Source organism: Urtica dioica, chromosome 1 (genome assembly GCF_054948205.1).
Source record: "Urtica dioica subsp. dioica isolate 48M chromosome 1, U.dioica_male_clone48M_v1_H2, whole genome shotgun sequence".
In the NCBI taxonomy this organism is placed as follows: domain Eukaryota; kingdom Viridiplantae; phylum Streptophyta; class Magnoliopsida; order Rosales; family Urticaceae; genus Urtica; species Urtica dioica.
Window position 1 is genome coordinate 4136632 of NC_142756.1, and position 15623 is coordinate 4152254.

General features: G+C 36.3%; 1 protein-coding gene across 1 annotated transcript; it reads right to left on the bottom strand.

Moving 5' to 3' along the window:
• Positions 1–12: 12 nt before the first annotated feature.
• On the bottom strand, positions 13–3134 carry LOC149406535 (aquaporin NIP2-1-like). Its single transcript, XM_089607465.1, has 5 exons — positions 2763–3134; positions 2212–2436; positions 776–970; positions 560–621; positions 13–407 (listed from the first exon to the last, which is right to left on the bottom strand). The coding sequence occupies exons 1-5, from the start codon at positions 3012–3014 to the stop codon at positions 161–163; spliced, it is 981 nt and encodes a 326-aa protein (XP_089463591.1). The 5' UTR covers positions 3015–3134; the 3' UTR covers positions 13–160.
• Between the last annotated feature and the right edge of the window lie 12489 nt (positions 3135–15623).

The following is a 15623-nucleotide window of genomic DNA, read 5'->3' on the forward strand; positions in this document are numbered from 1 at the left end:
CTTGGTCTGAAATTTGCGAGAAGGTGTGTTAAATTAAGTGCATAATAAAGTAACATAGTTTCATGTAATTAAAGTACAGGATTACACATACTAGATATAGCTCAGAACTAGAAAGCAAGAGATCCATTACATTAGACAGTATGGGAAACAAAAAGCCATGTCACACCAAGTTGAGTGGTTCTTTCCCATTCACGTTGCTTGCCATTCGGCGTAGTTTGAGCGAAAGTGAACGCTGGGAATTTTCTTGAACCTGCGTCTCTGTAACCCTAATCAGATTGTAAGACCATGCTCCGAGTAATGTCCCAGTGACTGGTCCAACAACATACACCCATAGTCCTTTATAGTATGAGCTTGCTAAGGCCGGCCCTAATGTCCTTGCCGGGTTCATCGATCCACCTGATACGGGTCTGGATAATAGACTCAACGACGCGTCATACTCACTAACTTTTTCCATGTCTAAATTCTTGTTATATAGAGTCGATTTTCACGTAAACGTCTAAAGAAAAATGTTACTTAATATTAGTTTTATGTGTGAAGTAAAATTGTTATCTTTGCTTACCCCGCCAGAATCGAAGTTATGCACACTGCGGAACCAACCGCTATGCCCGCCAGTTCTCCTATCTGCAACAAAGAAAGTAAAAAATTTATAAAAGAAAAAGATAGAAAAATAAGATCGAGGAGAATGTGATATGATTCACAAATTTGACTTAAAAAAATGAATAATTATTTTTCATATATTTTTTTTTTATTATAAAGACGGATGACGAAGAGTTACCGCTCTAGTATCGGTAGCGACGGCCAAAGTGATGAACATCATGGAAAACGTGACAACGATTTCCATGACCAGAGCTTGAATGGGTGTCCCAGAAGGAGAAGTAGTGCCAATATTTTGGATTGGGTGTAACAGTTCAGCCAAAGTGAATGAGGCACATATTGATCCAGTCAATTGTGCCGCTGCATAAATTGGTACCTGCAAAATTAAATATAAATACATATTGTCCGTAAATATGATTGAATACTCTTGGAATTTTTCGAAATTCTTCGTAGACCCCGTTGTTGTTTTGACTTACTAGTCTAATAAATACAGACTTATAATATATACATCTGATCTTTGGATGAACATGTACTATTATTATATATAAACGTAGATTCATTCCTCGTGTTATGGAGAAATTGCAGGGAAATTCCGATTAGATATGTGTTGATGAAGAACAAATAGTGATTCAGAACAGATAAGCAAGAAAAATTCTCTGGAATTAACAGAATAAACTCTTTTTTCTTTTTCTCTACATACTTTATTTATGTATTTATTTATTATTATATATGAATAAATTTAAATCTTATCCAGGTATATAAACAGACAAGAATTCGCACTATAGAGTGGACATGTTTTGTGATTAAGCAGTGGTCTGCCTATAAATGGATGTTCTCTCAATGATATTCACTCCAACATATTTGAAGTTTATATGCAATGTTAAGATTATGAACCTATTACGTCTTTTCATGAGATATTCTCCGTTCAACGTTCAACTAATTTTTCTAGTTTCCAAGTCGAAGATGCGACAATTATAAGAAGAAGGTAGCTACTTATGTAGGGTGGGCCTAATTAGAGAAATAAAGAGATATCTGGCACTATTTATAAAGAAAAAAAATACCCGACGACACTCCCACTTGCGTTGTTGGGCGTACGGACTTATTTTCCACGTATGCATGGTTTTTCGCCAGAGATAATTACGACACGTAAATATAATATCATATATATATATTTTCAGTATTTGAACGTGTAAAGTCTCTCAAAATATATAAATAAACAAGAAGATTAAAGATTTCACTTTTTAAGATATATCTTAATTTAATATACAGATCCAATATGTTTGTTTATACACGTAAGTTGTTCTATAATCTATACACGTACGCTAAATTTTTCACAAGCAAGTTAAACAGAAGACGCGTACCGGTACAGTATATTATAATATATTGATATTAGGAAGTAAGAATTAGGGATATATATTGGCCTTTTCAGTTACAATCCACACCCTCGGAAAGTGACATGAAACTAACAAACCCACCCACGCACACACATCTACAATATAAAAAAAAGAGATATAGTATATAATAGATATAGCCTAACTCTACACCGAAATTCAGTTCTGTTATGGACGTGAAGAATTAATAATTTGACGAGAAAAACGTTACTGATGTAATTATTACCTGTTTCAAAGGAAAATGTCGAACGGTGGCGAAGGCCAAAGTGACGGCGGGGTTCATGTGGGCCCCGGAGATGTGTCCGACGGCGTAGATCATCACCGTCACGATCAGACCTCCGGCCACCGACGCTCCCAGCTTTGACACTCTCTTTTCGTCGCTGTTGCTCAGCGCCGCCGATCCACACGTCACAAACACCAACAGATAGGTCGCTATCAGCTCCGCCGCAACCTAATACACACACACACACACACACACACACACATATATATATATATATATATATATATATATATACGCGTCAATACGATTGTAACACAAATTTGACACGTACATGACTTAAATGCCTCATATAAAACTACTAATATGTTACAAAGTGATAGTAAGAGCTTATTCATGATTGGAAAGTTTTGTATATGATGAACAAATGACAAGTTACTATACTGTAGTATTTACATATATATATATATATATATATATATATATATATATATATATATGTGTGTGTGTGTGTGTGTGTGTGTGTGTGTGTGTAGAGTATATGGACATGCACGTACCTTTTTTAGAAAGCCAGGAGGGTAATGCTGTTCGAGGGATTTCCACATCAAAGTTTTATTAGGCGATGATGACTCTGGGGTTCGCTCTTCTGACTCGTTCATTATGTTACTACTCATGCTGGTTTCTTTTTTTTTTTTTTTACGATGATGATATGTTGATGAGTCTAGATACACAAAATAGAAAATACCCGCAATATTATATGTGTGTGTGTGCGTGTTAATGAATCTAGCTAGTGAGTTCTCTTTGGGCATGTGTTTTCTCTCGCTGGCCAGCGACTGTATTTATTGGGTTCAGAGAAGTGAGAGATGACTAGTGGTGCAATAATAGAGGTCAAAGCTGGCCCGCCTTCTTTATTTCTCTTTTAATTGCGTCTCTGATCAGACTGGTAGGGTTAAGGGATAGAAAGAGATGGAAGTTTTGACCTATTACATATATGGGTACGATTTTGTTTGTAATTAATAAAGAGATTCGAAAATAAATATCACTCTCTGAATAAAAAAATTTAGTTACCCATAATGAAAAGTGGTATGGATATGCTGTGCATGTGTATGTATGGCTGAATATTCTAGCGAAGGTAGGTTTGGGGTGCGGTCTACAAAGTTTGATATTTCCTATCTAATAAGTGGTATAGGTAAATATTTAATTAATTAATTTCTAGTTAGGTGTCATATTGTTTTATATAGTTACTTTCTTCTTGATATTTTTTTTTTCTTTCTCTTTGCTAATTTACTGTCGGCATTGTCGTAACTTTGAAAATTTGGTACTGATGTATATGAGTTGTCTTTTTTTTTTTTTGCTTTTAATTTTGTTTCCCAATTAGAAATAGAGTATCTATAAATACGAGAATAACATCTTAGTACGAATACTACCACAAATTTAAGTCAAAATAAATTTAATAGGTGGTTGTGCATGTTTCCGAAAAAAAAAATTAAAGACGAGTGTTGAACCGATTTCTCGTCTCAACAATCTATACCAGATTTATTCGAATTGTCTCGTATATTTATTTATATGAGTTAAGGGTCTCAAAATCTGGTTATGAAGATTGAACCGAAATCCGAAAGAAATTAATAAATAATACAAATTAAAATATAGAAAGAGCGAAAAGAAATTCCTTTTATTGATTAATGAACGCAAACCTTACAAGAATAGAAAATTATTTTAGAATAAGCAGGAAACTCGAGAAAAGAAGAATATAGCACAATCTATCCAGAAAAATCAGTGGCGTAAAATGAAAATGGATTGAGCTTTTATAGCCAGCTCGCTGATTCTCCTACTTCTTCAGATCGATACACGTGTACGAGCAGAACCGGTCTTTCATCCTTCAATCTCGCGTACATCCCCACCTTTAGGCGACTTGACCGTTTCTTAGGTGATTCGTCGTTCAAATTACTTGGCGGGACCGTCTAGGAACATTTATGGGCCCAGGTCGAGTTGGGATTCTTTGAAATATTGTCTTGGGCCGATCTCGCCTGCGCCTAGGTTTATTAGGCCGAACTGGGCTTTGAGCCGAACTAATGATTATCTTGTCCCCTTCGGGTCGAACTTGTCTTGGGCCTAGTCGGTCCAATTCGCCTGGCGGAGGAGAGATATTCACTCCCACAATCAGTCCCCCAGTATCTTCTATATTATAAGATAAAATAGAATATACTTTGTCGAACCGAGATTTTTTCAGAATCTGATTGAAAGTTGACGAAATATTCGGGTATTTTTACCTCTCGGTTACTTTTGAGCAGGCGTCAAGGACACGCGTCGCCATGTCCGTGCCTCGATAACTCAAAGATTTTTTTTAATTATAGCGATCTTCTCGGGATTCTCAATCGTCGATTTGACGCTTAAATAAAGCCATGACCCTTCGATTTCTCTCATTAATATTGATTCGTCTACATCCTAGAGGTAAAAATTCGCAACTCTCTCTCTTTTCTTTCTCCTTCATTTTCTTCTTCTGTGTTTCTTGAAATTCCTTTACTTTTGCCATTTTTGGCTGTGAAAACTCTCGAGATTTCTTTCCCTTCTGTTATATTAGCGGGTACTGGGTTTTCTAGGTTTAATTGATTTTTATCCCAGGTTCTTGTTCTTTGCCCATTTTTTCTTATACCAACCTGTAAAGTGAAATGTCGATTCCCGAAAAGAAGAGCGATGATCCCAACAGTGATTTGTCGTTGCCGTCGTCGTTGATGAAGCGCGATCTCGCCGATATGGGGGAGCGATATAACTTCCCCGATGGGCTCAGGGTGAAGGTAGGAGGCCAGTCCGCCGATCAAATCATCCCTGGATATGTTTGTGCATACCAGATATTTTTTGAAGAGTGCGGACTGCGTTTTCCTATCCCTCGACTGCTCATCGAGTTTTGCGACCGTCTGGGACTTCAGTTTGCCCAGATGTGTCCGAACTTTGTTCGCCAAGTGATGGCGCTGTTGTTGTTGTTGTCTAAAGAGGCTGGGGTCTCTCTAGACGTTAATGATCTCGGCCGTCTGTTGGTCGCGAAGCGTAATTCAAAGCACCATCCAACATTAAGAATTGTCTATTTCTAACTTTTAAGAAAAGCACTATTATAGTTAAATAAATAATTGTGTCATGAATAAATAAATAAAACAGTTACATATTTTTAAACTCCCAACATTTGATAAACTATATTTGATAAACTATATATGTTCAACAAATGTTTTCATTCCTCATTTACTCCCCACCACTACAAGCTTAATGTCATCGGTATTGAGATTATCATCTATGATTCGAACGATTTTTTAATAGAGGCATTAGCATAATTTTTTTAGGCAAAATCTAAGTCAATAAAGACAGAGGCAATTGATCTGCGTCTCGGTTTATCGCGAGCTTTGTATGTGAAGTTGTTTATTCTATTTATGGAGTCAAATGCAAAGACGGAGATCCAAACTTCATAGAGTCAACAAGTTTGTGTCTATTTTATCCGCAATATCTAGTTTATTGTATGTTTTTCCAGATTTCAAATTTAACATATATCTATGAGGAAGCTAATATAATTGTTCATGGACTGACAATATTACACTTATTATAGAAAAAAAAAACTCATTTGGTTGTAGGAAATCCCTCGTCCGCTAAAAAAAGACATCAAAATTCTATAAAAAACACAAATGAAATCAACTTTAATTTCACCATAAATATTGATAAGTAGGAAATTATGTAGATTTAAGGTTAAAATTATATGTATATAAAGTCGTAAATGAGAAAATTAATTTGCTCTTAGAAATATGTATACGAGAAAATATTGGGATTATTCCTATTCTATGACTTCCACAATGATTTTGAACCAAAATCAAATAAGTCCAATTTAATCCTAAAATATGACTACATGAATTGAGCTATTACATTTATATCCTTTCAATTTAGTTTCTCTTTATAAGAAAATTAAAACTTTTTTCTTTTAATTTTATTACCTATATCAATTAATTTTATTTGGAATTAAAATTTGAAACCGTCCAAAATCTTTTCTTTTCTTCTTCTTCGTCCAAAATAATTTCTTTTCTTCTTCTTCTGTCCAAAATCTCTCTCTCTCTCTCTCTCTCGCGTCCAAAAACCAGTTGGTCACTCTCTCTCCATATCGCTTACTATCTCTCTCCATTTCGCTCTCTCTCACCGAAACCCTAAACAAACCCACCGTCACCGATCTTTCACTCCAGTTCATCTTCTACATTTCTTCGGCCGAAACCCACCACGCCTCTCACCCAGACCTCACCGAAACCCACCGCGCCTCTGTCTGTCTGTCTCTGTCTCTCTCTCTCTCTCTCTCCAGTTCTTCTCTATTTCTTCGGCAAAAACCACCCAAATTAAATGACGAGCACCCAGACCCCTAACAACGAACACCCAGACCAAAACCCTAAAACGACACTCATTTTGGCCGAAAATCAAACCCAAATACCGGACCCAAACTCAAACCCGAAGAAGAAATCCACCGCCAAGAAACCCAAACCCTCGCCTGAGAAATCGCCCCCGGTGGTGCGTAGAAGTCCTCACGTTTCCCATCCCAGCGCCGATGGGTCAAATCCGAGCGTGGTGAAGAAGAATCCGAGCGCTGCGAAGAAGAATCCGAGTGTTGCAAAGAAGAAGAGGAAGATGACCATCTCAAAGTCGCCGAAGTCTCCGGCCAAGCAACCAAAGATAGATACCAATGTGGTATCCGAAGCCGAAGATAATTCCTTTGACGATTTCGTCATAAAAAAACCATCCTCTAAGCCCAGAATCACAAAGTCATCCGATAAAAAACAAATTAAAACGTTAATGATTATTTTTAATGTTGATTATAGTGTTGAAGTTGATTATAGTTTTATGTTGTTGAAGAAAAACCATGGCGCCCAATGTGAGATGTTAATTATAGTTTTAATCCGTTGATGTTGATTATATAAATTTGCTTGTTTTTGAGATGTTAATTATAGTTTTAATCCGTTGACGTTGATTCTAGTTCTAACTCTTGGTGCCCAAATGTGTGTTTATACAATGTTGTTGATTCCTAATTTTGATAACATGTGTTTGGTGTTGTCGGGGTCGTTGACAGTAGCTGGTTTATTGACATTGATGTCAATAAACTGTCTAGTTTATTGAGATAAACCATCTGTTTTATTGACATTGATGTCAATAAACTGTCTGGGTTATTGACATTGATGTCAATAAACCGTCTATTTTATTAACATTGATGTCAATAAATCGGCAGGTTTGACATTGGTACTTCAACGTTATCATGTTCTAAGTAATTTTTTTGTCATTTAGGGATGGAGCAGAGTCTTGGACGATGACCAAATTGCCGGGGTTACGTTCAACTTTTTGGGCGGTATTCAGAAGTTCAATGAGGTCATGAAGAAATCAATGTCCGAGGAAGAGACCAATATATTCAGGCAGTCTTGTTTTGGGCATTTCCTTGACGTCCCCGAGATAGCCAATTCTTCAGCGATAGTCAACCATATTATCTCGCGGGCTGGACAATACAAGGACTCATCTTCTGATGCTTTGTTTTTTGAAATTGGCGGTGAACCTCGGTCATTTAGTAAGGAGAATTTTGCGGAGATCACCGGCTTACGGTTTGTTGACGACTACACTAAATTTTCTTATTCGGAAGTTGTTAAGGATGGTCTATACGAAACTGCCTTCCACAAGGGTACCTTAAATAAGAGGGATGTCGTGCAGTCCTTGGTCTCCGAGAGCGAAGAATGGCAGACTGAGAAGAAGGTGAATTTTTAAATACTGTATTTTTTGCTGAACGTGCTCATCCCCGACAACTTGAATTGTTTGGTAATGATCGTAATTATGAGTATTGCATTTCGATAAACCTTTTTCTATGTCTAACTTGATTGTGTTTTGTTTAGGTACCGAACATGAACTATGTCAAGTTGGTGGATAACTTGGACAAGTTCAACCGATACCCGTGGGGAAATATGGCTTGGAATTTCCTCCATGAAAAGATTACAACCTTCATTGAGAAGTCAAGGTCGAGGGACACAAGTAAAGTGAGACTGCCAGGTTTCTTTTTGCCTCTTCAAATTTGGGCATTCGAGTCTTTTCCCATCCTCTCGGAGCAAAAAATCTGCCACAAAGTCTACGACACCGTCATTCCTTTCATGCTCCGATGGAAATCTACGTTTAAGGTCTCTGCGCTAAAGATGCGAGAGATCGATTTCTCAAGCTCGCAGGTAAATTGTTTTGTAACATGTCCTTTTATTAATGTATCAAATTGTTAAGCAACATGTTCTTTAATTAATGTACCAGATTGTTTACACTCCACTTCGCTCATCCACTATGGCGGCGAAAGGAAGAGTTGTCTAAAGTGGTGAAAAAAAGTCAATGAAATCCACTGTAACATGTCTCCATCTTGGGACTTCCGGGACGTATGCATTAGCTCGAAGACATGGTTTTACACCTTGTAGACGACAGACGAATGGCTAACCGATGAGGTACCATAAATTCATTTATTGGTATTCTTGTCAATAACTCATGTCAATAAACATAAGTGTTTATTGACATTCATGTCAATAAATAATCTGATTTATATCTATTCATGTCAATAAATCATCTTAATTCTATTTGTCTAAAGGAAGAGTTGTCTAAAGTGGTGAAAAAAAGTCAATGAAATCCACTGTAACATGTCTCCATCTTGGGACTTCCGGGACGTATGCATTAGCTCGAATACATGGTTTTACACCTTGTGGACGACAGACGAATGGCTAACCGATGAGGTACCATAAATTCATTTATTGGTATTCTTGTCAATAACTCATGTCAATAAACAGAAGTGTTGAATGTCAATAAATAATCTGATTTATATCTATTCATGTCCATAAATCATCTTAATTCTATTTGCTTGCAACACATGAGTGTACTATTCTACTACCTTAGGAAGAAGATGAAGTACACGGAAGTCAACCATGCATACACGACCACCAACACACATTTCACCAAATATGTCGAAGAACTACACAACGAATGGAAATCTCGTGAGAATCCCGACAAGTTTAACTGGTCCAAGCAATCAACTGCGCAGAAGATCGTTTTAGGGATGAAATCAGCAGGGAATTGCGTCTGTCCATGGGTACACGTAGGTATTATTTACGTCCCGTTTCACTCAAAGGATCATTGGATTCTTTTGGTTATCTCCATCCCCGCCAAGTCAATCACTGTTTATGACTCATTGAGCTATCAAAAGGGAACGAGAGACAGTATAGCCGGTTCGGCTGAATTCCTTCCTATCTTGCTAGGCTCAATTGGTGCATTTGGAAGCTTGAAAATTGAGGATCAGACTTCTGAGCCATTCAAAATTATATTCGCCGATGATATGCCTCAACAACATAACGGGTATGGATGTTTGTCATTATAAATGTCTACTTTAGATAGTAATTATATTTTTAAATTTAATATTTTGTATTATGTTGACAGCGGAGACTGCGGGATGTTTGTCATTGAGACCGCAAAGTTCTTGATGCACGGACTTCCATTGACAGATTTGAAGCAAGACGACATGGCCATGTACCACCAAAAGCTAGTGATCGATCTTTATAGGCACGGCAGTTTGAAGCAAGAGAACAGATGCATGTCCGACAATGACGTGTGATGTGTTGTATAAGCGACATTGATACGTATGTTTTTATTTTGCTATCCCACAACTATGATATTAGGTATGATTTGACTGAACAAGTATGGTAGTTACATGTGGGTAATCTTTTGTGTGATATTATGAGATGTGTTCAGGATATGGTAATCTTTTGTGTGTTGTATTATGAGATGTGTTCAGGTAAACTATTTAATGTCTTTAGGGTATGTTATTTTGATATTTACTGAGGATTTATTGAGATCATATTTACTGATGTGTTCAGGTATGGTAGAGTTACTGAGGTTTTATTGACATCATTGTCAATAAAACTAACATTTTATTGACATCATTGTCAATAAAACTTAGATTTTATTGACATCATTGTCAATAAAAATTAGATTTTATTGACATCATTGTCAATAAAACTGTTGGTTTTAAGAGAAGTAGAAGAATTTCATATTCACAAAAGTCGACATCCATAATTATAAAGTAGGGATTACATCATATTCAGAATTACAAAATGGTTACAAAATTAAAACTTATTCAACGACTGCTTCTCTGAGACAAAGGAACAAATCGTCACATGTCTTTCTATTGTGTCCTTCTTTGCCGCACCTGCTACATTTACGTCCACTAGGCACTTCACCTTGGGATAGTATCCTTCTCTTCTTAGGTCTACCTGCCGGACGGCTGTTGAAGTGAGGAGGAACTAATTTGATTTGTTGAACTTCAACAGGAATGTCCCATGCTTTAGCACTGTCATGGGGGTGGATGACACCTAAATAACACCCTTTCAAGTACTCGGTGGTATAATAGGCAGAACAAAAGTCCACAGGTGGAAGATTACGAATATGACACCGCAATCTCATGAGCGCATACAAAACTATCTGTTTGAAATTCTAAACATGAGCATGTTTTATGCTGCAAATTCACAGCCCATCTCTCTCCATCTTTTTTTATCTAAAACCTCAAACTCGAAAACAGAAGAAGGTCTCACCTACAATGAACAAGTATTTATGGTGAGTTCTAGAACAATAAGTAATTTATGTTCTTTTTTTATTTATTTATATTAATGTCAATAAACATTGGAACTTATTGGTATTAATGTCAATAAAAAGTCACAGTGAGTTATTGAAAAATAATTAATTCCTGTTCTTTTTTTTTATTCATATTAATGTCAATAAACATTGGAACTTATTGGTATTAATGTCAATAAAAAGTCACAGTGAGTTATTGAAAAATAATTAATTCCTGTTCTTTTTTTTTATTCATATTAATGTCAATAAACATTGGAACTTATTGGTATTAATGTCAATAAAAAGTCACAGTGAGTTATTGAAAAATAATTAATTCCTGTTCTTTTTTTTTTTAATTCATATTAATGTCAACAAACATTGGAACTTATTGGTATTAATGTCAATAAAAAGTCATAGTGAGTTATTGAAAAATAATTTTGAGAAAGAGCATATTACATTAGTATAGATCTTACCAGCATTAAAGTAGAAAGAGCATGAGAGTCATCCATTCGCTTTTGAAATTTTGGAGTAAGCACCTTCGTTGAAGCCGTTGCTAATTCTCTTCGGTCGTAGAACTACTTTTGCATTCTCTCTCTCAACCAATCAATCAACTTCGAAATTGGAAAATCTCTAGCTTTGGAGTCCATTGCATTCATAGACTCGGCATTGTTTGAGGTCATGATTGAGTACCTTGTATTGGTAATGTAGCAACGAGCCCATTTTTCATGTCCCACTTCATTCTCAAGGTATTGTCGAATTTTAATATTTTCTCGATCGATCATGCGCATATACTTTTCAAATTCCATACGATTATATGCCTTTGCTGCACCATAAAACTTCCAGTTGAAACTCTTGGTAAGACCCTTGAAATTGTTCTTCACGTTTCCAAGAAGATGATGCGCGCAATACCCATGTGCCGAATTTGGAAACACCTTTGCCACAACATTACATATTCCATTGTTCCTATCAGATACAATGACCTGACGTGGCCTCTCCCCTATCGCTGCCTTTAACGTGCTCAAAAAATTCAGCCATGACTCATTCGATTCAGAGTCTCCAACACCGAAGGCGAGGGGAAAACATTGTTCATTTGCATCCATCGCTACCACTGTAAACAAAGTTTCACGATGATAGTTCTTCAAGAACGTAGCGTCGATAATGATGATAGGCTGACAAAACTTCCATCCTCTTATGAAGGGACTAAGAGACATAAAAAAATTTATACATTTGTGTTCACGGTCAGCAGTAAGCTCCAGAACAGAACCTGGATTTTTTTGTCTCAATCATATACTTTAAGGTGGGCAGAAATGCTTAGACTCAGTGTCAGTTCCGTATAACAACCCAAGGGCCTTTTCTTTTGCCCGCCAAGCCTTCTTATATGTCATACGAACTCCATAATCTGTCTCCATGTAACCAATGATTTCTTTCAGTTTACAATTCATTTGTCGAGGATCCACAAACTTGTGTTTCACAACATCTCCAGTGAATAGCGCCGTGGCTTTTGGATTCTTTCTAGACTCTATGGAACATGTATGCTCAGAATCAAACCTATATTAAGAATAAATGAATGTCAGTTAATAGATCACAAACCTATAAAATAAGATTGTTAATAAATCACAGTATTTATTTACATTAAAGTCAATAAAACTGAGGTTGTTATTGACATTATAGTCAATAAATCATAGTCTTTATTGACATTGAAGTCAATAAATCACAATGTTTATTGATATCAAAGTCAATAAATCACAGTGTTTGTTGAATTTAATGTCAATAAACACTGTGCATTAAGGTTTGTGAATATAACTAAATAATGATGTAAAAAAGAGAAAGGTAGGGAAAAACACATACCTCCTGATCTGAAAAACCTTTGTCTCTCTTAATCTAACCGCACGAATTGCCCACTCACAATTGTCACCCGGGCAAACGACGTGGAGATACTTCTTACAAGAACTCTTTGTCGTGAATGCAAAGTGTTTACTTATCGCATACATGGTCAAATGCTTCTTCAAGGCATGTTTGGTAGCGTATAGAGCTTCTAGCTTGACTCTGATAGGCGAGTTCAAATCCATCACTTCATTCTCTCCAATGTGCTCACGGCCAATCCTAGACGGTTTGGTACGGGGCTGTGGAGGTCGTTGTGTCGAGGGAGTGGGTTGAGAGGGTCCTTGTGTAGATGAATGAGGTTGTAGAGGTGGTTTATGTGTTGATGGAGTTGGCTGTGACGGTCTCTGTGGCGGGGAATGGGGCTGTGATCCAACTCACGCGGCTGTTCAAATGTGTATTCTTCCAATCCAAGTGTGGACGGAGATGCAAACTCTTCAAATCTAGACTCCCCCTTCATTGGACTTGATTCTAGGCGAGACGAGGACGACTGATTTGCTGCCTCATCGGGCGTTAGCTTAACTATCTCAATAACAAGATGATAATTTGACATGGAATGGTCTCGGCTCATCAAATACAAGTAACTTTTGACGTTGCTATCGTTTGTAATCTTTATTGGCAATGCTGAAAATGGTGTCTCATATTTGACCACAATGCAATGAGTGGACGGTAAGAGCCCCATCTCAGCGTACAATACGTCCATGAGATGGTGGTATTCAAAACCATTCGAAAGCACAAGTACAAACGATGCACCTTCCTTGTATACACATGGTTTAGCCCATGTACCACTATGCTTGACATACACTAAAATATCACCCATTACTGCATAAAAGAGTGTAATCGGGATGTTAATGTCAGATTTTAAACGTTTAAAATTCATTTATAAAGATTTAAAATCATAACAAAAAAAATTAAAAAACTGTGAAGATTTATTGACATTGATGTCAATAAAATTGCATTTTTATTGACATTGATGTCAATAAATCTTCAAAGGATTTTCCCAGAACCGTTGAAGATTTATTGACATTAATGTCAATAAAAATGCAACAATGTCAATAAATCTTCAACGTTTCCCAGAAATTTTCAGAATTTTTTCCAAATTTTCCATGCTTCCAAGAATCGTTCTTTCATGAAAACCACAAAAACTTTTTCTTTTCATGAAAACCATTAAACCCTAATCAAAGTGACGAACTTTTTTCATGACGAAGCTTTTCCATAATCAAAGTGATAGATGAAGGAAAATGATAACAAACCTTCTTTCCACGAGCATGAAGCCACCGAGAAACGAGTTGAAGATGAGAGACAGAGACACGAGATGAGAGACAAGAGTTGAGAGAGAGGGAGACGAACAAGAAAAGAGAGGAATAGAGAGTACTCTGTAAACACGCAAGAGAGAGAGAGAGAGAGAGGAAGAGGGAGAGAAGTCTGACTAAATCATAATACAATAAAAAAATAATCTCAATTAAAAGTTAATAGAAGTCAAATACTAAAATAAAAAAAGAAAACAAAATGTCAATAAAAGTGGGGTTATTTTTGTACTTAAAGAAAATAGGTAGTCATAGTGTAAGATAAAATTATACTTATTTGATTTTGGTTCAAAAGTCATAGAATATGAATAATCCCGAAAATATTTTCATTAGAGCGTTTGTAAATTTGGACTCCTTGGTGGCAAGTGCTGGGCCTTTGAATTTCTTGCTGGGTTCCTTGATCCAGCTGAAACCGGTCTGCACAAATTATTTCTTCTTGTTTTAGCGGTTTTGTTTTATTTCTCTCTTTTTCTTATGACGTGGAATGTTATGTACGTATAACGAATTTAATAAAAGGAAAGGACATGAATAATCTATCACAATGATGATGTAGTTTTTTTTTTCTTTTTAAAAAATAATATTACTTGCATGAGATGGAATATTTGCACTTTCAAGCCATACCCTTGTCGAGTTCTCATACCCTTTTAATGGTACTTCTCTTGTTAGAAAAAAAAACATCAATACTTTCGAGAATAAATAAAAAATTACAATTATTTTAATTAAATAAAAATAACGAAAGGTAAATAAAAGAAACAGTAGGCAACTATTATGAAAATACAAGTTCTGAAAAGTTAAAATTCAAATTAAAGCAACCTCAACCAAAATAAACAAACGGAACGGAAAGCATTAAGGCTCGCATTATCACGTATTCAATAATTGTTCGTTATCTTACTTGAACAATTACATCTACACAAATGTAGCTACTTCAGCCTCCAATAATTAGACTCTATACTCACACCATACTATGATTTTCAAACACTTTTATGTGTTAACTTTAAAGTTATTCTTAATGCGATTTCTCGGATAACATTCACGGGACATGTGTCGAAGTGTCGAACTTGTGACGTGTCTCGTTTTTAGGTTATGAGCGCCGAATCTCCTATGGCTCTGGGAACATCGTAACGAGTTAGAATATCTTGTAGCGTCACGACTGCGAAGATGCCTTCGGGAATTCGAGGAGGACGGTGTGTTTGCCTTGGGATTCGTCTCTTCGTCTCCGTTCTTAGTGTTGTCACAATTCGATTTTTTGTTTTGCCTGTAAAAAAATAGAGGAAACGAGCTAGAGGGGGCGCGAAAGATTTATGTCTGTCGCTCCGGCCTCATTTTTACCTTTAATTCCTTATAATAAAGATGAATCTTGAATGTGCATGGAGTTTATAATTTTTTTTTTTGCTTTCAAATTTGTACTTTTGTTCTCTCATTTTTTTTCTTCCGTCCCTTTTGCTTGAAAGAATGTAATATTTATAGGCCACATGAGGTTTCATTTCCTTTCTTTCCGATAGGCTCTGAGACACTCATATTATTTTTTTTATTTTTTAAACAATCATCATGGAAGAAACTTGTGATATTGATTCTTCTTTGATATATGACGTTCAAAGTTTTGTA

What these genes read in the sequence shown, in the direction of transcription:
- LOC149406535 (XM_089607465.1), bottom strand. Translation starts at nt 3,014, where the DNA reads ATGCCCAAAGAGAACTCACTAGCTAGATTCATTAACACGCACACACAC. An exon ending in CTCCTGGCTTTCTAAAAAAG is followed by an intron (nt 2,437 to 2,762) that starts GTACGTGCATGT and finishes TGTGTGTATTAG; the next exon opens with GTTGCGGCGGAGCTGATAGC. An exon ending in ATAACTTCGATTCTGGCGGG is followed by an intron (nt 408 to 559) that starts GTAAGCAAAGAT and finishes TCTATTATCCAG; the next exon opens with ACCCGTATCAGGTGGATCGA.